This window comes from Kwoniella shandongensis, chromosome 5 (assembly GCF_008629635.2).
Source record: "Kwoniella shandongensis chromosome 5, complete sequence".
Lineage (NCBI taxonomy): Eukaryota > Fungi > Basidiomycota > Tremellomycetes > Tremellales > Cryptococcaceae > Kwoniella > Kwoniella shandongensis.
This window is the reverse complement of record NC_089291.1, coordinates 874,545-896,823: the sequence shown is the minus strand read 5'-3', so window position 1 is coordinate 896,823 and position 22,279 is coordinate 874,545. Positions and strand designations below refer to the sequence as shown.

At 50.0% G+C, this 22,279-nt stretch overlaps 6 protein-coding genes across 6 annotated transcripts; 3 read left to right on the top strand and 3 right to left on the bottom strand.

The window, feature by feature from the left end:
• Nucleotides 1-290: 290 nt before the first annotated feature.
• CI109_103018 (uncharacterized protein) lies at nucleotides 291-1,784 on the bottom strand (the record flags this gene model as incomplete). The annotated part of the gene is made up of 4 exons (XM_032001402.2): nucleotides 291-645; nucleotides 752-877; nucleotides 1,020-1,325; nucleotides 1,444-1,784. 4 exons carry the CDS (start codon nucleotides 1,782-1,784, stop codon nucleotides 291-293), a joined length of 1,128 nt encoding a protein of 375 aa, XP_031864292.2.
• Nucleotides 1,785-2,674: 890 nt separating this feature from the next.
• On the top strand, nucleotides 2,675-3,991 carry CI109_103017 (uncharacterized protein; the record flags this gene model as incomplete). Its single annotated transcript, XM_032001401.1, has 5 exons — nucleotides 2,675-2,735; nucleotides 2,867-2,961; nucleotides 3,035-3,108; nucleotides 3,179-3,839; nucleotides 3,914-3,991. 5 exons carry the CDS (start codon nucleotides 2,675-2,677, stop codon nucleotides 3,989-3,991), a joined length of 969 nt encoding a protein of 322 aa, XP_031864291.1.
• A 343-nt stretch (nucleotides 3,992-4,334) lies between these two features.
• Nucleotides 4,335-8,137, bottom strand: CI109_103016 (uncharacterized protein; the record flags this gene model as incomplete). The annotated part of the gene is made up of 12 exons (XM_032001400.2): nucleotides 4,335-4,561; nucleotides 4,638-4,756; nucleotides 4,879-5,166; nucleotides 5,230-5,334; nucleotides 5,386-5,657; nucleotides 5,714-5,992; nucleotides 6,065-6,466; nucleotides 6,539-6,858; nucleotides 6,910-7,385; nucleotides 7,454-7,586; nucleotides 7,695-7,748; nucleotides 8,062-8,137. The coding sequence occupies 12 exons, from the start codon at nucleotides 8,135-8,137 to the stop codon at nucleotides 4,335-4,337; spliced, it is 2,751 nt and encodes a 916-aa protein (XP_031864290.2).
• A 718-nt stretch (nucleotides 8,138-8,855) lies between these two features.
• On the bottom strand, nucleotides 8,856-13,189 carry CI109_103015 (uncharacterized protein; the record flags this gene model as incomplete). The annotated part of the gene is made up of 17 exons (XM_032001399.2): nucleotides 8,856-9,289; nucleotides 9,352-9,443; nucleotides 9,505-9,664; nucleotides 9,736-9,815; nucleotides 9,873-9,991; nucleotides 10,050-10,154; nucleotides 10,212-10,424; nucleotides 10,483-10,548; nucleotides 10,605-11,265; nucleotides 11,315-11,438; nucleotides 11,490-11,881; nucleotides 11,941-12,510; nucleotides 12,588-12,732; nucleotides 12,806-12,906; nucleotides 12,969-13,007; nucleotides 13,088-13,103; nucleotides 13,162-13,189. The coding sequence occupies 17 exons, from the start codon at nucleotides 13,187-13,189 to the stop codon at nucleotides 8,856-8,858; spliced, it is 3,345 nt and encodes a 1,114-aa protein (XP_031864289.2).
• Nucleotides 13,190-13,671: 482 nt separating this feature from the next.
• On the top strand, nucleotides 13,672-16,655 carry CI109_103014 (uncharacterized protein; the record flags this gene model as incomplete). The annotated part of the gene is made up of 8 exons (XM_065967229.1): nucleotides 13,672-13,869; nucleotides 13,962-14,249; nucleotides 14,313-14,763; nucleotides 14,818-15,432; nucleotides 15,486-15,554; nucleotides 15,607-15,776; nucleotides 15,832-15,954; nucleotides 16,008-16,655. 8 exons carry the CDS (start codon nucleotides 13,672-13,674, stop codon nucleotides 16,653-16,655), a joined length of 2,562 nt encoding a protein of 853 aa, XP_065823301.1.
• A 450-nt stretch (nucleotides 16,656-17,105) lies between these two features.
• CI109_103013 (uncharacterized protein) lies at nucleotides 17,106-21,918 on the top strand (the record flags this gene model as incomplete). Its single annotated transcript, XM_065967228.1, has 16 exons — nucleotides 17,106-17,176; nucleotides 17,252-17,704; nucleotides 17,760-17,838; nucleotides 17,906-17,974; nucleotides 18,033-18,182; nucleotides 18,336-18,386; nucleotides 18,430-19,328; nucleotides 19,378-19,791; nucleotides 19,863-19,974; nucleotides 20,026-20,073; nucleotides 20,116-20,188; nucleotides 20,233-21,374; nucleotides 21,426-21,501; nucleotides 21,557-21,575; nucleotides 21,632-21,766; nucleotides 21,822-21,918. The coding sequence occupies 16 exons, from the start codon at nucleotides 17,106-17,108 to the stop codon at nucleotides 21,916-21,918; spliced, it is 3,888 nt and encodes a 1,295-aa protein (XP_065823300.1).
• Nucleotides 21,919-22,279: the final 361 nt, after the last annotated feature.

Here is a 22,279-nt window from a genome sequence, read left to right as displayed (position 1 = left end):
AAGGGATTGAGGGTGATAGAACGAGGGATCATTACGAAATTTGCATGAGTTGACGGATCTTTTGGTTCATTTCGGGAATCTGTGGATAACGATCAATGTGATACGATACGACGTGATATGTTAAAGTAGGATAGTATACAGTATAGTATGAAATGAACATATCATGCATGCAGCGTGGTCAACTATAAGTGATTCATACAACGTACATGAGATCACGCTTAAGAAGAGGACAGTCGTCTCGAACGACATGCTCACGTACCTGGAGAGACACGACTATACAGTGGACCCGACTAACAACTATCGCCCGAGATCCTCCTTGCCAACCTCCATGGATCTCGTACCTCTCCACCTCGCTGCGCTCCACTGACAGAAGTGGATGCTCTCAGACCTGCAATCTCATCTGCCCTCTCTGAAATGCTGTTCACCCAATCCAGAACATCATGGTCCGATCGGGGAGTGGGGGTGGGATTGAGGCTTGGGCTTGGGCTGAAGGGGTAGGAACAAGATCGTATATAATCACAAGATGCTTGCGTGAGACGATGGAGTCGTGTGCCGGTTTTTGTAAGATGATTTCGGCGCCAAGGTGGGAGTGAGATCGTCATGGACAATGAGATGTGGGCGATAGCAAGCACGATGGTGTGGTCGCTGATCATTCGAGTACGATAGCAACATCAACAATCTGTCAGCGAGAGATTATCCGAAGAATGTTAAATGCCAAGGTTTTCGTACACGGGATTCGACATGGACCTACAGTTCTGCAAAGCCAGTCTGTTGTGAGAGCTCGATAGATATGATCGATGGGTTCCAGGGTGTTAGACGGACGAGTGCGAGACCATAATGTTCCAGAGCGGCAGATAATCGTCCCATAGAGGAGAGGCTATGTGAGAGTGTCAGGCGGTACAGTAAATTGAGGGTGAGGGAGTATAGCAAGATGGACATGTCAGCTTGGTCTCATCGAATGCCCATCCCGTCTCAAATGTGGTCTCGGTACCGTCTAGGAACTTAGGAAATCGACTTACAGATCACCATTCTCCTTGAGCTTACTCGCCTCAATCACACTTCTGCTTAACATCCTTTCATTCTCAACTAGCCTCATCCCTTCATCCCCATTGGATTTGGTATCAAACATCGTCGTATCGTTATACCTCTCTCCGAGGAGAGTAGTGAATAACGTCTTCCCGATAAGAGGACCGGGCGTGATACCCCTTACAAGCAAGATAGATCCCAGTATGAGGATCTTGAGAGCTGCAGCGGTCCTGTGCGAGAGGTGGAGCAGGTGGGCAATTTGGTGTTTAGTAGGCGAAGGGGAGAGGGAGAGGATGTACCTTTTAACAACAAAACAGGAAGGAAAGTGGCTTCATCAGCTTGAAGGGGCTCGCATCTTGGACCTCGCCTTTCCCATGCTGGGGTATGATTTAAGTGATGTTATCTAGTTTCACTCACTCCCTCAACTCCGATTGGAGGTTCTGCGCCCAACGATGCAAGGTCATTTCCTGCTTGGCAGGATAATCGAACCAAGCTTGCCAAACCTGTTCATCATCAAGTATCAGAGGGTGTGGTCTCGGTTGTGGCAAGAGCACGACATCGAAGGATGTACAAGGCGATGAAGTCGTCGAAGTAGAGGAGCTGGACAAGGACGAAGCCGAGGATACGGACGAGGAAGGAGAAGACGATGAAGAGGTGTTGAGGATGGTCATCTTGATAGTATCATGTTTATCGTCGTTGTCGGATTCCGTCCCGCTCTTTTGAGTGAGTATAGGATGTGGGAGATACTTGGTCAACATAATACCGTGGGTAGTTTAGATAACTATATCGGTATTTGAATGAGCAGAGGAGGAAGTCGAGGAAAGGACAACCACATGATAGTATATATACCACCGTGGTCAACCAAAGGGCGCACATCACTAAGAATGCAGTCCAGTCAACCGCTTGATTGTCTGATCCTACTTGATCCGACTAGACTCCCGTACGGCCTCGTTATCCTCCTTCCCTTGCAGAGCATGAGAAAGCACAATCATCTTGACGACGAAGCCGTGTGTATTTGATGTGTTTCTGAAGGATGAACACGGGGCAGGAAAGGAATGATCAATGGATTTGTAGTAAGGCAAGTAACGGTGATGGGACCGTGTCAGTGTTAGTCCCTTGGCGGTGAGTTATGAACAATAGGAATTAGGATCATTAGGAGGTATCAAGGGCGGTCTGTGCTGCATCGAGCGTGATGATGATCTGTTCTTTGTATTTGTCAGTGCCCTAAACGTCCGATCCATGTCGCAGGAGTAGGCAATGGCTCTGCAAATACATTTTGTGCTTCAAATACGCATCATCAAGATATCTTCCACCGACCTTTGACCGATATGCATATACTATTCAAGTCATCCTTGTGCCATGTTCGTGCATCAATCAATCAATCGCTACAGAGCGCGCCAAGCCACGTTCAAACCCCCTAACGCTAGATGGTGCAATCGAGACTTCGGAATATACCCCCGAATGTCCGGACCGATTTATACCGGGCCGGTATCCACCCCGCAAGTGTGATAGTGGTACTAGTGGATACTCGCTATATAAGTTATACCGACCCATCTATCTCCCCACCTTCTACACTTTTCCTCAACCTTCTGCATAACTTATTTTTTCTTGATTCTGTCCATACATACATAAGATCCATCCATACATCATGTCGCTTCCTACATCTTTCAAGCTCAACACCGGCGCGTCTATCCCCGCTATCGGTCTTGGTGAGTGTCTTTATCTCTTCTCATCCTCCCACCGCCTGTCCCTACCCCTTTCGATCTACACTAGCAACTCATCCACCCGGATATCATGAAGAAAACGAGCTGTAACTAACTGGCATATCCTCTCCCCACAGGCACCTGGCAGGCTAAGCCTGGAGAGGTCCGACAAGCCGTCGCGCACGCTCTCAAGTCTGGATACAGGCACATTGACGGTGCCCTCTGCTACCAGGTGAGTTGAATCGTCGAGCCGATATATCGTCCCTGTATCACTCAGCGCTGATGTCCTTCTCTTCGGATCGTAGAACGAGCAAGAGGTCGGTCAGGGTATCAAGGACTCTGGTATTCCTCGATCCGAGATCTTCGTCACCTCCAAGCTGTAAGTGATAGCGGTCTCTCTCACTCGGGCTACTTGTCACCCGCAGTAGCTGATCTCTGTCCGCTCTCAGCTGGTCAACATACCACGACCGAGTCGAGGAAGGTATCAACAAGACTTTGTCTGATCTCGGACTCGACTACCTCGACTTGTACCTTGTTCACTGGCCCGTCAAGACCAACTCGAAGGGTAACCACCCCTTGTTCCCTACCAAGGAAGATGGATCTCGAGATATCGATTGGTCATGGGATCAAGCTGAGACCTGGCGACAACTCGAGGGTGTTCTTGCTTCCGGTAAAGTGAAAGCTATCGGTATCTCTAACGCCGGTATTCCCATCCTTGAACATATCGCCAAGACAGCAAAAGTTCAACCTGCCGTCAACCAAGTTGAACTTCATCCTTACAACCCTCAACACAAGCTCGTCGAATATTGCCAATCAAAAGGTATCGTACTCGAAGCTTATTCACCTCTCGGATCAACTTCATCACCTTTGCACGATGATCCCGATCTCGTGGCCATCGCGAAGAAACATGATGTCTCGACAGCTACCGTTTTGATCTCGTACGCTATCAACAGAGGTATCGTCGTCTTGCCAAAGAGTGTCACACCAGCGAGAATCGAGCAGAACTTGAAGACGATCAAGTTGGACCAAGACGATTTGGACAAGTTGGGCAAGATCGCAGAGAATGGTAAACAACAGAGGTTCGGTACCCCTCCTTGGGGCTCTGACTTTGTAAGTGCGATTTGTTACGAGACACTGTTAGCGAATGGATGGCTGACGATGATCGTTTGATTCCCCATCTTCAGGGCTTCCCCGACTGGTACGGTCCCGGAAACAAGAACGCACCCGAAGGTGCCCGACTCCTCGCTGGCAAGTCTGCTTAAGAGGTTGGTCTCCACTTGTAGATTAGTTTAGCGGAAAAGGTCAAGGTTTGGAAGATAGTAGTGAAGAGAAGATGCATCAATGATATAGAAGCGAATGTGTAGTAGTGGCATCTTTGAGCACAACTGTGAATGTAGTGTGATCACCGACAGTCGAAGGATCGCGAATAGTACCCTTCGGTATGGTTCCGGTCTGGGAATGTTGCGTTCCATGCCAAAGGGTTGGATCTCAGCAGCGTTCAAAATGAGGACGTCTCCCTCTCGATATGCATGAATCACGACATCTATCCACTTATCCGATTGACCGGAAAGAGTGCTACTACAAGTACAATGACCATCTATAGCTTCAATCCCCACCATTTTCTTTCCCATTCACACCCTCCTTTTCCCTCTCCAACAATCTGTTCAAGACCAACTTGTATTGTACCGCCAAACCCCATGGCATCTCATCGAGACGATCCATGAACATCTCCAATAAAGAGCTAACCGTCCATGTGCTTGATGAGCCGAGGAAGGGGAAGACGATTTGACCTCCGTGGGCTAGCCACATTGCAGGTGGGGAAGTGTCGAACCCTACGTCAAGTAAGGGTTCACAGCGATCAGTCATCCTTGTACCAATCAAGCAAGGTAGGTGGCAGGAGATACTCACAGTTCGCAGCGAAAAGAGCTGATTGGAAAGTGGTAGAATGCAGTTGGTGCGAAGCATATTTATTGATCGCCCAGAAGACAAGAGCGCAATCAAACATCCAGAACAGCTCGGCAAAAGATCTATCGATTCCGAAATAGAAAACAAGTTAGCAAAAACCGCTCGAAAAGGCCAAAGATCACCTTCGACCTTGACGCTCAGGCTGAAACGATAGAAAGTGGTGAGAAATGACACTATCACTCACCCTCGTGGGAACTGCGCCAACAAAGCGCTCAACACACCCGCATGCCACAGGACCTTCCTGACCTCTCTCCCGTCTTCGATCCAAGTTCTGAGCCATATCACCGATCCGCTCATGGTCATATCTGGCTCATACTTCCCTGATACATGCTTGATACGTTCCATGAGTCCCGGTCGAGTGAACTGTATATGCGCGTGATGGTATAGTGCAGCAGGAGAGAGACGTAGCTGAGAGGGAGTGGGATTGGGAAAAGTGGCATGGGCAAGTCGTAGGAGTAGATGGGCAGGCTTGCTGTGTGTCGAGACAATCAAATCAGCAAGTTGATCCGCTGAGAGTGATAGGAATACAACTTACCTTTCCAATACATGTGCTTCGACAGCATAATTTGCCAAGTCCATCCCATTATCTGATAATCCTACACCGAGTGCACGTTGGAGCAGGTGTTGATCCATCAACATTCTAACAAACTATCATCAGTATCCATCTGTCGCACAACACCTCACGACTCACCGCCACACAGTATATGACACCACAGCACAGGTAAGATCCGACATCTGCATCGCATAATCCCTCTCGCCCGCCAAACACAGCTTGAGAAGCTTCAAGAACTTTGGTCGGGGCAATTTCGGATCAACCGCTTGACCCTCTTCGATCAGATTCGCCCATGATTCGGCGTCTGTCGCTTCCCACAACACTTCTTCAGTCGGAGGATGGATTGCTGCCTCGTTGACGGCGAATATGGCGGGGATGTGCAGGAGTGCGGCCATTTGTGAGTCAAGTAACTAAACATCCCACCGATATGAGTATTCCTGTCACGAATGCACCAGTATGCACTCACGTAGACGCCCCAGCCTAACCGTCTTCTCGACTCGTCCTCTAGATAAGCTTTGTATCTCGCCTCTATAGGAGGATCCGGATCTCGCGCATACAACTCGTCCATAGCCGAGTCCAGTCCGCGTAGAAGATGCAGCCGTCTACATGTAGTCACTATACTACATCGAAAGATCTCGGCGTGGTAGAACATTTCTCTCGAGCCACAAGCTACACCCAGAGCGGTCTGAAGCATGAATGCGGTAAGAGCGTTTCGATCGAATTTCGCTCTTTGATCGCTACCACGCTTCGTAGCATATCATATATCAGCATCCTCGCTATGAGGTTAACGGGTGTGTCCCGTTCCGCTGCAACTCACCATCCACGCAATCATCCTCCTCGTTAGCTCGCACAGAGCCACTGCCAGCGGTCTAAATTCCTGATCCGCATAGGTCGCTCCTATCGCCGCAACAGACAACAACAGCACCGCTGGAGTCTCGCTGGTCCAAAAAGTGGGTTTGTGCACGATCGGAAAGAGGGGATGGAATTTTTCGAAGTACAGGTCCACGAAGTCTGACAATGTCTCATGGTCTGGAAAATCGTCGACGTCCGGCATAAGCCAATGTGGTTGATGTGACAGATATATCAGGGATAGCATTGCGTTTCGTGATGTTTCGGATACGGCGTCGGGGTTGATTCGAACTCGATGTGCACGAGGTGAAGCCTTTACGCCGGCGAGGCTGAGTGGTCGATCAGGTACTTTTGGTTTGAAAACGCTAGGCTAGAGGAGGAAATAATATTGTAGAGGACAGGTCAGCTACCTATTTTCTCAGCTGGGGCACATTTGACATACCCATGGACTCTCGTCTTTCCGCCCAAACGGGTCAGGCATGCCCAAATTCTTACCACCCTTGGCGGCTTCCTCATCGCCCACAGGACTACCTCCTCTGGGTGTTGCACACAGAAGCCAAGCCGCACTCAGCGTGTCGGTAGAGCTCACGGGCCCCACTCCGTTTCTCTCAAACATGCTACTCTGCAGACCGATATCGAGATCTATGTTCTCGTCTGATCCCCAGCCAAAGACGTGACCGAACCATTCCCAACTGGGATCAAAAGTGCCTAGCAACTCGTTCGATGCGGTATGTGGCAGCAACGAATCCGGCAGCGAAGGATCTATCGGGGTAGCACTGTCAGTGCCGTTCGTCTTACATAAGATCCACATACCTGTGTGCAGGTTTAGATTCATTCCTGTAGAAGGTCCAACACTTAATCTCGCAGGATCGATGAATCCCGAAGAGCTAGACGACGCCACGCTGAAAGGTGTTCCTGCAGTCACGGCCGCGGTGGGAGGTAACATCATACCTACTGGACCTGGGAGATGTACGTTTGGCGAGCTCATATTACCAGTACCAGATATCGGAGTCAGGTGAGTCACCGGCTCCGAATGCGAGTGTATTGATTGCGCGGAAGTGGTCGCAACGGTGTGATTCCAGAGATTGTGTGGGGATAGTTGAGGCGGGGGAAAAGCGGGGAAAGCATGTATGTTCGCTGTCGTTGTTGATGTTGAGGAGGAACCGGTTGCGATATCATTCGCATTTGACGGAGACATTTCAGGTATTGACAACGGTCTTCGGTCGTTTATGCTGTCCATCGATCTACGACGATCAATTCCGCCGTCCATGGACATCCGGCGTGCTTTCCTGAAAGCGGAGGAAACTTGTCAATTGCGGAGCTGAACTCTCGAAAGTGAACGCAGTTTTATGCTTACGATGGAGGTCCATCTTCATCATCTGCCATCGCGTCTTGATCTGCATGCATCGTACCGACATGTTTGGCTCTCACATCGCTCCTTCCAAAACTCTTGTCGCAGTAAGGACAAGCATAAGGGGTGATCCCGACATCTATTACAATTGTCGGTTAGTTTACGGAACAATAATGACCCGTCTTGGCCTTCGGCAAAGCGAGGCTATTGGGGAAGGGGGGGGGGAGGGGGAAAACAATCAACATACGAGATTTTTCATGTCTCCTGACATGTCCAGCTGTTCCAAATGTTTTCGAGCAACCTGTAGAAGATGAAATAGCATGCATGCATCAGTAATTCTGTAACATGAACATCAATCTGATGGACGATTAAGCATGATCAAACGCTGGACCTGACTGGATTTCTTTGCCCGGAGACCCGCGTGGGGAAGTGGGTTATAACCCTGAGCCCAACATGAGGGTTTCTTACAAACCGCGACTGGAGGAGGGTTGACGATGTTGTGCACCACCACCGACCGCAACGACAAGCGTCCGTCCGTTCGCCACGCAGAGACTCATCTCTTGTTTGATAGTCGCGTTGCGAGTGATTGACAGTGGATGAGAGGCATGACTCACCGATCCATAAACAAGGATATATAGTTTCCCCCTTTTCATCCTTCTCCGCCTTCCTAGGTCCTGGTCTGAACGGCATGGCGAGGGGCGAGGAGGTGGATAGAGGGTGGGAGACGCGTAACAGCGAAACGGACCTGCGACGAGGTTATGCTTGTCGGTTGTCGATAACCAATGTTGGATGATTGTCGTTCCGGTTGGTTGAGTTGATTTTGAAACCCCCCCTAATCTAGGTTCGTTTATCTTGCCTTTTCTTCTACCATCCATCCAGCGATCGGCTTTGATGGCCCCCTTTCCCTATGTGGGATGATACCGACCTGTCCTATCGTATAAAGGTATCAAGAATGATGCAGCCCCAAGGACAAGCAATCGAGCGCAGCAAGCAGAGCAGAGCAGAGCAATAGAAAGAGGAACAAGGAAAAACAGTGAAAAGCTCGGGGGCCCATGGTTAATCCACCTATAACAAAGTGGATCTTGGCGCGTTGGGTGGATACCCCTTAAAAAGGTATCCATATCGATTTAATACCGTCATCTACCTGTAGAAGGACGGAATGATTGATTATACAACAAGTCTGCCGGGCCGGTAGATCAGATGGTCGTTTGGGAGTCCAGAAATAAACCGCATCCTTTCTCTCGCTCGTAACTCATTTGATATGCATATATACAGATTAACTTATACAAACATGCATGCTATGGATCATGGGACGCTCACATGCTTACCGCGCGATCCCATGCCAAGACAAAGGAAGACCGGATATCTATCTATACACACTCACACCTACGGCCCGCTCACATCCCGATCACCGATCCCCGCTCTTCCTCAATCCTCCCAATATCTTCCTTCTTCCAGGCGTAGGACTCGTCGCTCTCATACCCAAGCCTTGCGATGCATTCATACTGGCCACTGCTCCTCCAATACTCACCAATCCCGCTCCAGAACCTTGTCCACCACTAACCCCTCGTTTCGGATTCAAAGGTGATATTCCTGATGACGAGACTCGTCCTCCGCCTACTTCCATACTATTCTGTCGTGATGTCCCCGCACTACTGGAACTTGCCATCGCCTTCTTCTTCATAGTCCCTGACTTAGGTCCACCAGAGATAGAGGCCGTTCCCGGAGCACTGATGTATGTTTGTGATGGCGAGGAGTAGTGAATAGAAGAAGCAGAACCAATATCGGTGGAATGCAGTTGGCGTCGGGCTTTCTCATGTCGTGCTTGAACCGCTCGGAAGTCTGCAAAGCGAGAGCATATGACTTGGTCAGCTTGGCACGATTGAATCAAGGGTGATACCCACGCGACAGCAGCTCTTGCCATTTGATCTCCTCTTTCGTACCCAGCTTAGATCTGGTCGTGCTTGTCGTTGTCCCGAACGGTGTCGTGGAAGTACTATTCAGAAGATATCAGATACGGAGGAATCTCACTATATGCGCATTGCGACAGCACTCACCTCTTCGCCGGTGTAGGTACATAGCCCGAGGAATGTACCACGGACAGTCTCGCTCGTAGGGAGATGAACGCGCTACTTTGCGGCAAGATCATGAGGAGACCATAGAGGCATTTCGGGAGGAAAGGATATCTCTCAGGTTCTAGGAGTTGCAATCGGAGATCTAGAGTCAGACCAAGAAACATTGTCAGCATCATAGCATCGACGCTAGGCAGTACGAATTTCCCCACTCACTTGTAAAGACTGGTGACTCGATCAACATGACCAGCTTATCAATCTGGACCAGCAGCGGAACAGTGAGTTCCAACTCGGCGCTGCGAATAAGCACTGCGTTAGCACAGTAACATTTAGCATCAGTTGAGGGCACGCACAAGATTTGCAACAAATTAGAAGCATGCTCATATGCTTGAGCGAGAAGACACAGTGCAAAGGCAGCTACGGCGTTGTGACACCACGAGCGGTACAATGACGAAAACAGCATTTGACCATCCTATGATACGGACCGTGCGTCAGTGTTGTACCCGTAGTGCAGAATTTCATTGGCTCACCCTCGAGTCGAGGTTCTTCAATCTCCGTCTGAAATCAGACAATTCTGGCGATGTGATCAAGATCATATTCAACTTGACCACCATCATACTCGCAAATTCAAGATCCTGCCACCCGCGCGAAGTCTATCAGTATTCGTCTAGCACGAAGGCCAGCGGACCCACCTCATCTTTCTCCAGGATCTCGGCAATGGTTCTGTAGATCTTCTCCGCGTTCAGATGCAGACATAATTGTCGGATGATCAAGCTTCCTCTGGTTTCAAGCAGCCTTCGGTCCGTGCTGAACAATTCGAGCACTTTGACCATAAAGCTGGTGAAGTAGGAGTCTTCTGATGAGGCTGATATCTGTGCAAGCAGCTGTAGATCATGCTTGACCACCTACGAAACGACAGCGATTAGTTTGGGATGAGGGAGATCACACAACGGTTACACTCACATCTTCTGACGGATCGGACAACGTCTTCAGCAAAGCAGGGAAGGTACCACTATCTCTAGACAGAATCTGTTCCGCATGCAATCAGCATGTGCATGTTTTACTCCCGCGCGCACTGGACTAACCTTATTCGGTGCCTTCAGATGCAACATCAACAACCACTCGAGCGCTGCTATTCTCGTTTCCGCATGATCGCTCAGGAACTGTAACGTCAAAACATTGACAGTATCCCGCACGTCGAAAGGATCAACGTCGTCCACACCTTGTTCCTGCGTGGGAGATAGAGGCGCTGGATTTGTAGGTGGACTCTCTGGACGATTTCGCAACGACTTGATAGACGGTGGGAAATCGGTGGTGGCGGGTGTGACAGGTTCCGAGGCGATAGGCAAGGAGGCGGATGGACGTGATTTGTGGGTCGGAAGATTGGTTGCTGACAAGCTTTGGGTCAGTGACGATCCCTTAGCGGTGACTGGAGGTGTGGCGACTTCGAGCGGGTCGTTGACCGGGGCGTTTGTAGTCTTTGAAGCATCTGGAGGTTCGGTGAGAGCAAAGTCTTTCTTGATAGGACCAGGGGAAGTGCCAGTGACAGTCAAAGAGGATGGTGGGGAACCTGCTATAGAAGACAGGTTGGAGGCGGTAGGAGGCGGGACAGATCCGGCAATAGGGGGAAGAGGGGGGATAGATGTTGATACCGTTGGGGGAGTGGGTTGCACTTGTAGAGGAAGGGATTGTATTACACGGTATAGACTACCGTTAGTCTCGTGTGCTGCAAGCTTGATGTGACGGCTGTAGAACCACTTAGCTCAAGACGGGCATACTTTGACGGGGAACGTACTGTAATGAAGCCAAATTGGGCAGTATGGCAGGCACTATTCTCGGTGTGAACGCCACCACTGTGTTCTGCGCGAACTCCAAGAATGTCAAGATCCACTCCATTGCGGTGGATTGAACCAGCTCGTCTATCAGACGTCAGCTCGATTGTGTTTGGAATGGGACATGGAATCACTCACCAGGATATGACAAATGTTGGATGATGATATCCATTATCGCTGCGTGATCCACATAAACGCCTTGACCAGGCACCCAGTTGCCTGATCCTTCACCCTCCCAATCATTAGCCTCGCCATCATGAGTGGCCCCGTCATCACCCTCTCCATCTCCGTATCTCGATTCTGTTGTCATAGATTCGTCCGCAATAGCATCTTCGTTCTCTTCCTCTAAAGCAGATTCGAGAGTGTGTTTGCTGCCCTTATTCCGTAATGAACGAGCTTCTCGTCTAGCTCGATCCGTCTCCGTCTGCTTCTCTTGGACATGAGCTATGTATTTGATCTCGCGGAGAAACTCGGCCAGGACGTTCTCGGTAGCTAATCGAACATCGACATTGCCGTCTGCGAGGTATTTTCTACGTGAGAGTCGAAGATGTCAGCGCCTGGTGCGTTTAAAAAAACTAACGTCACTTACAATAAGCCGTCCAAGAATTCTGGTAGCCACGCCACCAGCTCGAGATCCGGCACTGAGTCCAGTACCATCAACCACGAGACGAGGTGCATCCTCGTGTATGGCGAGATGACATATATCCTCTCCGCCAGTAGAGGGATGAATCTCGCCAATGAGAACGCCCTTCTGTCCTCTTCGACATGATCGGCGGGCTTGCCAAATGCCGTATCCCCGCCTAGCTTCGGACTGCCTTCCGGACCTCCTTCGAACCCTCTTTCCTTCTCCCTCGATCCGACGATACTCTCGGTCCCATGCGAGTTGGCGTTACCATTGGGGACTATCCCCAGCCCAGCCAATTTCGCATTCAATCCTCCTTCCTCATTTGGATGACGAGGTGGCGGTAAGTTCGGGTTATAGTTCCCCGGATAGATGGAAACATAATGTGGAGCGGCCTCCGCGACGATATCTTTCATCAGTCGATCAAGAAGCTCGGCTCCATTCTTGACGGACATCTCAGAGTCGGAAGATAGTTTGCTGAGAGCGTCAAAGATTTCGTTGAAATGGACCAGTATTTCGCCTTTGCTGACTTTGGCTCTGCACGTAGGGGAATGAGCGATCATTTACCATAATTGATATCGCGGAGGGTGAAAGGTCGACCAAGCCGCACTCACATGTTGTATAGACTCTCACAAGCATGATATCGGACTCTGCTCTCCGGATCTTGGAAACAGGAGAGGACAGGAGGGATAATGACACCGAGGAAAGGAGCGACATCTTGACCTAGCGCTATAGCCGTAGCGGCAAGTCCGATGAGCCCTAGAAGAACCTTGAACATCAGCGAACTTCCCATTCAACGGTTATTGTGATGACGGTGCTGCATCGCACGCACCTCCATTACGGGTGTGAAGGGCCGAATTGCTCGAGCTGAACATCCCACATAGCTGATCGATTATGGTAGATATTCGAGGGATGTCGGAGGAGAGGACGAGCCTGGGTTGGAGGGCGCTCAGCTTGCTCGCTCCATAGTTCCAACAGACCATGCGATCACTCACTTCTCCAGCTCGAGAGCGGCGGCTTTACGCCGGTCGTAGCTAAAGGTCAAAGCGAAGGAGGTGAGCGACGTATAAAGGGCGTATTGGAGGTGAGTTGGGAGGCCAATAAGCCTACGTACATCTTGTCATTGAGACCTGGATGTGATTTCCTCATCAGCTACAATCTTGTAGCCATTGCGATCAGCGTACTCACCTCGCAAGATAGCTGGGTCTACCATCATCGAACAAAGGTTGTAATCAGCGATTCGTGAACTCAGCTGGGAGAGGAATGATAACTCACCCATACTGTCCAAGCTCCCTTATTATAAGATACTATCTGATATGCATGAGATTCAAACCCGCCTCGAGGTTGAAAGATGTACTACGCTGCTTGATTGTCGTTGAACTATGGCTGATGACCATCTCTAATGATGCGATTGATGGATAGATAGCTTGGACGCGTCAACGGTCAATGGTTGATTCGATTTGATCCCGTTAATGAACGTTGCTCGATATAACCCGAACCACACTGTACAAGCCAAGTCCGATTGTCTATCCTTTATCATATTGCAAACTAAACTTGTCTCATCAATTCGTTCTTGTATACCCATAACTTGTCTGATGTGTAACGTCCATTCTTGATCCGAACGAGATCCCTCGAGTCAGAAAGACCGCTGTAGTCTCTGAAAAGCTAGCAAGAAACGACTTCAGTACCAATCACACCATGTCGGTGATCCAACCCGAAGCTTCCTCGTCGAGTTCCTCGGCCCTAAATTCCCCCGCCTCTCCACCGCACCACCTCGCCACGTTCGTATTCGACTCGACACTACCGAGAGCGAGATATGTGAAGTTGATCGAAGCGGAGGGTGTTGTACATAAGCTCGTACAGAGATTGATGGAAAAGCATGGTGGAGAAAATCATGTGAGTGTTGTACCCCACCGGATCGATGACTAGGGCTTGTAGACAGCTTCCTTACCACAAACAAACTGATCCTCAAAACCTCCCTCTTACAGCTGCGACTGAGCCTGATTATCACTGCGGCACCTCGCGGTGTCAAGCGAGCTGCGAATCGGCGAATTTCCAAAGTATACAGACTGGACTACAATCGCCCATCGACCTTTCTCACATCCCTCCCCAAATTGGTGGAGCATTTTTACAAACCAGGCAGTGAGACCGCCAAAAGAAACTGGCCGGGATTTACCAACGGCAGTTCGTTAGGAGGGACCGATTTGGCGAGGGATAAGAAACGGAAGAGAGGAAGCGAATTGAGGATAATAAATGGCGTGATTGGTGGCCTCGAGGCGAGTCATCAGCTACAGCGGATGAGAACAATCTGGACCATGTACTAATCTGCGATCGTACAGCTCCTGAACATCCCGATACCCGACAACAAACATTCACCATCTCAGACGTTCATATCGCTCACACCTGCTTCGGCCACTCCTCTACTCGATTCCCTTTCTACACCATCACATTCGCAGCAACCTCCCGACCATCCATCGCAACGATATCTTGTCGTCATAACATCAGACGACGACGACAAAGGTGAAATATCAGTGCAACACTCTTCAGTACATGTCGACGACAGCTGGGATACAGCTTGGGATGATCAGAGCTGGGAAAGACTCGCTGAGGGAGTGAAGGGTCGGGAGATCAAATGCTCTTGTGTCACTGTCGGACACTCCGAGGCGGGAGATACACCGAGCAAGAAGCTCAAGATACTGTGCCGGGAGACATCAGGTACTCCGCTTGATACGCCCTGGTTTGAGGTGCCTCCAGATATAGAGGTAGCCTTATCTGGATATTCAGTCGATAGTGAGTCGTCCACCAACCTGTTGGCCGTGCCGCGTCTGACTCATTCTCACGTAGACACGCATTCTTCAGTTACCACACCTCCACTGGACATGGCCTCTACAGTTGACACAGAGCAAATCGAGACACCTATCACCAACCCTGTCATCGGACCCGACGCTCGTTCCCTTCAAGCTATGCAGAATCAAGCAATGCAAGTCCGCATGGCACAATTCGCTCGAGCAATGGCTACGGCTTTTGGAGGAGGGAAGATCGATCCTCAACTCATGCAGAGCATGTTGGCCGCTGCCAAGGGCACGAACGGTCCGGTCGATATGAGTGATCCAAGATGGCAACAGATTCGTCAATTGTTGCAATTACAACAACAACGACAAAACGCTGCGATCAGTGCGGTGCCTTCCAATATACCTGGGGCAGGGGCATCGTCGGTTCAACAGCAACAACCGCAACAGCCACATATTCCGCAACCGCCGACACAGCCAAAGAACGTGACTGAGCAGAATCTTATGGCAGCGATACAGCAACAAAGAGCACAACAAGCGCAAATCCCACCTCAGGTCATCACGCAGCTCAATACAGGACCGCAAATGCCTGCGGTGCCTTCTCTTCGACCCACTCAGCAGTCAATCTGGTCCGGTACCATATCATGGGCAGGTAACGCTGCTGCTAATGGTTAGTGGTTTGCGTGCGAAGTGATTGGGCGTTGCTGATGGACCGTTGTACAGGTCTCAATATCGATGCGATGCACTTCACGGGGTCACCAGATGGTCTCATGGTCAACCAATGGCCACAGGGTGAGTCATTTTGTGTGATTCAGTCTCTAGCAACTTACCTCTCTACTTGCAGAGTTGCAACTTCGGAACGTTGTTTCACTTGACGTGACGACCCTAACCGCGTATGCTAAGACAAAGAACTCGCCACTCGTGATCTTTTCGCCTAATCAGCAAGGGGCGGACGCCGTCGCCAATGCTGCAAGATACACGCAATTGGCCAACAGTCTCCACGCGAAGGGCAATGTGAGTGTCTTCGTGTATCTCGACGGGAAGTGCCCAGCTCACAGACATGACACAGATGGTCATTATCCCTTTTGCTGGGCTCGATAGAGGAATCGTACTCTTTGCTGCTCCAATCCCACCTGCCAATGCTGGGCCAAACGTCAACAGGCAGCATAAGTTGATGGGAGTTGTGTGTCTTGTAAGTGGCCGGTCATCGTGAAGCAAGCGGTGGACTGATAGAGTACCCCGCAGCACGTTCCCTTCCCCACGCTGCCACCGCCAAAGCTCAACCTCAATCAAGGGCAGGCCCAAACACAGGGGCAAATGCCGCCTCAACCGATACAACCTCAACAGCAGCAACAGCAGTTCCGACCTGCACAGAACGTCCCTCTGGCGACGGTGAACCCGGCGTTCCAATCGCAGATGCTGCAAGCGCAACAAGCGCAGCAGCAGTTTGCGATGGCCGCTCAGCAACAACAGCAACCTGCGCAATTCCAACAACAACAACAACAACAGCAGCAGCAGCAGCAGCAGCAGCCCCAGATGCAGCAACAATTACAACAACCTTCTTTCCCGAACCAGATTCCTCCCCAGCAACAGAATCAAGAGATCAAACGCGGTATCACTTTGCAGCAATACCAACAGCTCATCGCCCATGCGCAACGAATAGGGTTGAATCTCCCGCCGTTTGATCACACTACCATCCCACAAGCTCATGTGCAGAACATTTTGACCGGGATTCGAGCGGCGGAAACGAAGATGAAGCAGCAACAGCAACAACAACAGCAATCTCAGCAGGCGCAAATGCAGCAGCTACAGCAGATGTTGGCGCAACAAAATGGACTTACGGGAATGAACGCTGGGCAACCACAACAGCAACAGCAGTTCACTCAGCAGTGAGCGATGTAGTTTACTGGTCATGTATGATATCTTTCCATAGAAGCAGTTTTAGTTGTAAATGAATGTACTCGTACTGGATTGAAGCAGGAGAGCTACCGTCGGAGAATTTATGGAAACATGATTGATTCCCACAGTTGCAAAAGCCGAAAACACAGTGGATTGCGGTAAAACGGCGACGATCAATTTGGAATACTGTCCACTAGTAGCACTAGTTAGCACAAGTTAGTATCACCAACAACCTACCTACTGATGGAACACTAACCCGTGTAAAAGGTACAGAACGAGTACGTATCAGGCGCACAAGCAGGGAGAATTCACTTTCGTATTGTTGATATCTATCTGTCTCACCATCTCCATTTTAGTATAGTATCCAGTGCATAGCCATTTTCATCTTGATTCCTCGACTGGTCGTATCGGAGTCCAACTACGATTCTTCCAGTCTACACGGAGATGTCCTCCCTGATACCTCGCCATGAGATAGCTCCAGTCACCGATTCAGAATGGAATGAAGCGTTGGAGATGTGAGTCTGCCAAGAAGGAAAGTACCCTCAACAAGGAAACTGACGAGCTACATGACACTCCCTAATCGCCTATAGATACGGTAGGGACCGAGATGAAGCAGTCGCTTCGAGCAGTCGGACGCCATCCCCTCATCGTCGTCAATCGCTCTCATCTCGACCACTAGTACACCACGGAGACTCTGACGATTCTATAACCTCTACAACTCGACGGAAATCTACAACTTTGTCGCCTTCTATCGCATCGCCTGATCCCATGAACGCTGCTCTAGATCCCTCCTTCAACGGTAATGACGATGTTGATACGCCTACCGGACTCGGTCAAAATACCAGACCACCTTTATTGGCCTTTGATACGGCTGTTACTATCAAAGCTCCCCTGACGACGGGTCAATATCATGATGATTATGAAGATGATGTGAGATCAGGATTTAGCGAAAGATTGAGGATGAGGGAGTTCTTCGAGAGAGAAGGATGGTTGCCAGGTCCGGAACCCTGCGTAGAAACTAGGAAGAAGAGAAGACGTGTCGTGTGAGTGTGTTAGTGTAGGTCTGAGCGTTTGAGCCCCTGACACTCGCTTTGCCAGTCGTCGTCTAGGTTTGATAGGAGAGGAAGAGGATGGACGGAAAGCTGTCCTTGCAAAATATGCGGAAATGGCAAAGCTGGTAAGTCTCGACTAGGTGGCAGGCATCGGACAAGCATTGGGAAAGCACCGACCAACGTTCATTTCAGGTCTTCGACGCAACGAGCGGCGCCGTGTCCATTCTACACGACGATGTGGAATGCGCCTACACAGATGATGTGAGTTCCCACCTTCCCGTTCAAGGGGACCCGTCAGCTGATTTGCGATCCATTGTAGCCCGACGTTAGCCCGCATATCCGAAGCGCAGCCGAGAGCGGAGCGAGTCATGTTGTCGCCCAAACAGAAACAAGATGTCTCGTGATAGCAGACCAATCCAAAGACTGGCGTTGTCGGAATAACCCTTTGCGTAAGAGCAAACCGTATAAAGTGAGGTGACAAGTGTCGTGAACCTGTGCTGACAAACAGTTTTACGCATGTGCTTCATTACGATATGAAAGGAAGGATGGATCGATAGTTGATTTTGGCGCTTTGACAGTGTACGACAACAAGTCGAGGGACACGTTTGATTCGCGTGAACAGAGTGTCTTGCTCAAGCTAGCCAATATGCTGGTCTACCAGCTGGCAACATTGGTGGGTGGATATCATCTCTGATCTGGCTGACTCTGGTATGTAGCAATCTGAAATTGCGGCAAAACGATCCAGTGCGATGTACGAAGCTAGTATCACATTCCTTCGTCGATCTGTCATGCCTGATCATGCTCAATCCGACGAACGACCGTCTCACGAAGACCAGAACCGTGCAGAAGCTTTGACACATCCATTCACAGGTTCGAGGGGGGAAGCTGAGGAATCCGCTCAACTTGCTACCAAATCCGGACCAAGAGGGAGCAAAGAGGCGAAAGCAAAGGCTATTCGAATGGATCAAGACTTGTTCGAGGATGCGGCTAATACACTTCGAAAGATGCTCAAAGCGGATTCGGTGGCTATTATCAGTATGGAGGATTATCAACTCTTCATTCGACGGAATAGCAACGGGCCGCTAGATGGGAAACATGGGAAAGAGAAACTCGACACCAAGGAAAGGATTATCAACGATTATCTCAAAGGGAAACCTTGGCCAGAACACGTCGAAGCGGTTATCAACTATGTACCTAGGGTTAACGGGATGGGCATTCCTGTCTTGGGACGATCCTCAGCCCACGATACACAGTTTGCATTCAACGAACTTGGCGCAGAGGCGACCCTGAGCGAGTTCTTGAAATCCTACCTCACGTCACGACAGTTCTGGTGGGACCGAGAACAATCTTCCGATCCGTTGTCGAAGAGGATCATGGGGCTCATGCCGGCGGAATGTGAGACTGCTTTGGGCACGCCTTTCATGGGCTACGACGGAAAAGTCCGGTTCGCAGCCTTTGCGACTTGGAATCGACCCCCTTCGTCTTTCATGGATTCTAGCACTACAGGATTGTCATTTGTGGGGATTCTGGGAGGTTGTGTGATGGCAGCCTTGGCGATAAGGAAGATGAGGGGTTTGGATCAATCGCAGATATCCTACAGCAATTTACAGGCACAGTGAGTTGCAATGGCCCGCCTTGCGCCACACAACGCTAACCAACCGCAGCGAGCTTCGTACGCCACTTCATCAAATACTCGCCATCACGCAACTCCTCCGGTCGTCGATGAATGATCTCGCTGAAGAGCCGTCGGAAGCGGTGACGAATAATACCACAAGCCAGGTGAAAGACCTCTTACCGTTCCTCGACGCGATTGATACCAGCGGCAAGACGTTACATGGTATCGTTGACAACATCCTCAATTTCCTGGACTTGCGAGGGAAGGAAGACTCGCTTACCTTGGGAGGTACGGGGATGGTTTCATCCGCAAATGGTTCGCAGAGCTCATTGGAGATGATGTTCGAGGACATCATCAAAGAGGCGATTGAAGAAGATGGACGATCACGCAGAGCGAACGGACAACCGGACTGTCACGTAGAGACCGTTTTTGAAATTATTCCACCGTTGTTAGGCGAAGAAGTGTCAGAGGACGGAGGCGGGGCTTTGAGAAGGTATGTCAGGCTGATTGGGGTACTGAGCTGATCATATGCAGGGCTCTGTCGAAAATTTTGGCGAATGCGTATAAATTTCTCGATGATGAGGGCTGCGTTGAGATCACGGTAGATGATGTGCCGGATCTGTTGCCGCCAGAGGGTTGCGAGGATGTGAGTGTGACAGCTGCACCAAAGATGGCAGGCTGATTATGGGTTGTGCAGATTGCTTTAACGAAGATTGTTAGCATCGTCATCAGGGACAACGGAAAGGTGAGTTGGTTCATTTCAAGGTAAATCTGACTTTTTCCGCAGGGCATGGACCGATCATTCGTTCACGACAAACTTGGTGAACCGTGGGCCAAGGAGGATCGTTACGCGACGGGAAGTGGTAAGTGACAATATTGCGGAGCAGTCGTTGATGTGTTCCAGGTCTTTCCGTTCACCTCGCTTATCGCATCATCGATCTGATGGGCGGATGTATGGAGATCAAGTCGGCTCCTGGCATGGGCACGACTGTGCAAGTTGACGTACCCTTACCAATCCGAGCGGTTCCGTTCCCCGAGTCGCCCGAAGTGGGGAAGACCGAGGATAAAGATACCGCACAATTGCGCGAGCTTGCGAACATTGGAGACACTATGAACGTCCATCGCAAGGTCGCCCTGGTCGGCTTTTCCAACGAGATCAAGGGGCCAATCGGTCTTGTCAAATTGGGACACTGTCTGGAAAGACAGTACAAGAAGCTTGGCTGCGACATCACCTCGGTCGAAGAGGCGGAACTTATCATCGCGAATGGCCATCTCGAGCAAAAAGAGAGAGAAGGTAGCGAACTTTTGCAGAATGCTACAACGGACGACTTTGTTTTCCTTGTGGCGGAAGAGCACGAGGCGCATGATGCGGTCGTACACATGGCGAAACGGCTCAACAAACAGGTACGGCGATTCCGCAAGCCGACGACCCCCTCGATACTTCGTGAGAGTTTGTTTAGAGATCATTCGAAACGACTCCGAAACAAGTTTGGTCAGGAGGGGAAATACCACGAGAATTCATTCAACACGCCTGATCCCATCGATCGTCATGGCGAAGTCAAAGAACGAAGGCAAAGTCAACAAGATCGACAAGAGAGAGAGCGTGGTGGTGATGGCGAGGATTCCTCCCCTCAACACGAAAGTGGACAAAATTTCTCTCGTTACTCCCTTTCCAGGTCGGCGGAAAGTTCGAATGCCTGGCAGACCGATTCTGTGCCCTTGGAGGACGCGGTAGCATCGTTGAGTCTAGGCGACTACTTCAACTCTAGGCCACGAAGCAAGATAGACATCGCAGCGGCTAGTCCTGGCGGTATTTCGTCGGTTGGATCGACCTCGATTATCGGTGGCGACCTCGCTTCTTCATCCGGAAGTCTTGCGCATGCTAGTAATGTTGACTTGCCAAGCTCGGTCGATCTCGCGCCGGAGAACGCCGAGCAAAAGGAGGAGGAGGTTGTGGCAGTGCAGCAGGAGATTGTCAAGGTCCTGGTCGTAGAGGATAATATGATCAACAGGAAAATTCTGGTCAAGCTGTTGACTTCGAAGTTGGTGAGTGCTCGTGCCAATTCGTAGTGACATCCATTGAGTGACATGGTTTAGCCGATACGCATCATCGAAGCGGAGGATGGTCAGGTCGCCGTCGATTTATTCGAAGACCTCTCAGGTCCAGTCGTTGGTGAGTAATCGACAGAGAAAGAGCAGAAACATGTTGGCTGATCTTTTTCCAACAGTTCTACTTGATATCAACATGTACGTATGACTCGTCTCTAGAGTGTCAGTAATCTGGTTGACCTTTCCGTACTTAGGCCTCGTAAGGATGGCTATCAATCTGCGATAGAAATGCGAGCGATAGAAAAGGCAGATTCGACGAGACAAAGAGCGAAAATCATCGCGGTAACAGCATTGGCAAGCGACGCAGAGAAACGCAAGGGTTTGGTCGAGTGAGTGTGGTCCCGTGCGCAAGGATGGATTATGCTGATGGATTCTCATTGACAGATGTTCGATGGATGACTGGTTGACGAAGCCTTGTGGGAAAGCGATGATCACCAAGGTGGTGGAAGAAGCAAGAGCGGAGCTTTTGAAGAGCGTCTAGAGATTTCTTTGCTCATTTGGATCCGGGCTATATGGTACTTTTTTTTCTGTTCTCGCATCGCATATAGGAATATGGAAGCCGTCTGTTGTATACTGAAGAGTAAACTTCAACTGTAGTGATTGGTATTTAGATTTCATACACATACGTTCATACATACATACATGCATTCACATAGCAATGTGTTGGGATTATGGTCGCCTCACTCGTAGTATGACGTGTGCCACATTCGTCTTTTGTAGGGAAAACGCCGCTTCGTTACTTGGTTGCAGCCCCGCGCTGCAGTCTCTCTCATTGTCACTGTCACTGTGTCCGTCGCCATCCTCCATGTAGTATTGATCTACTCTACACCTATTGTCGTACA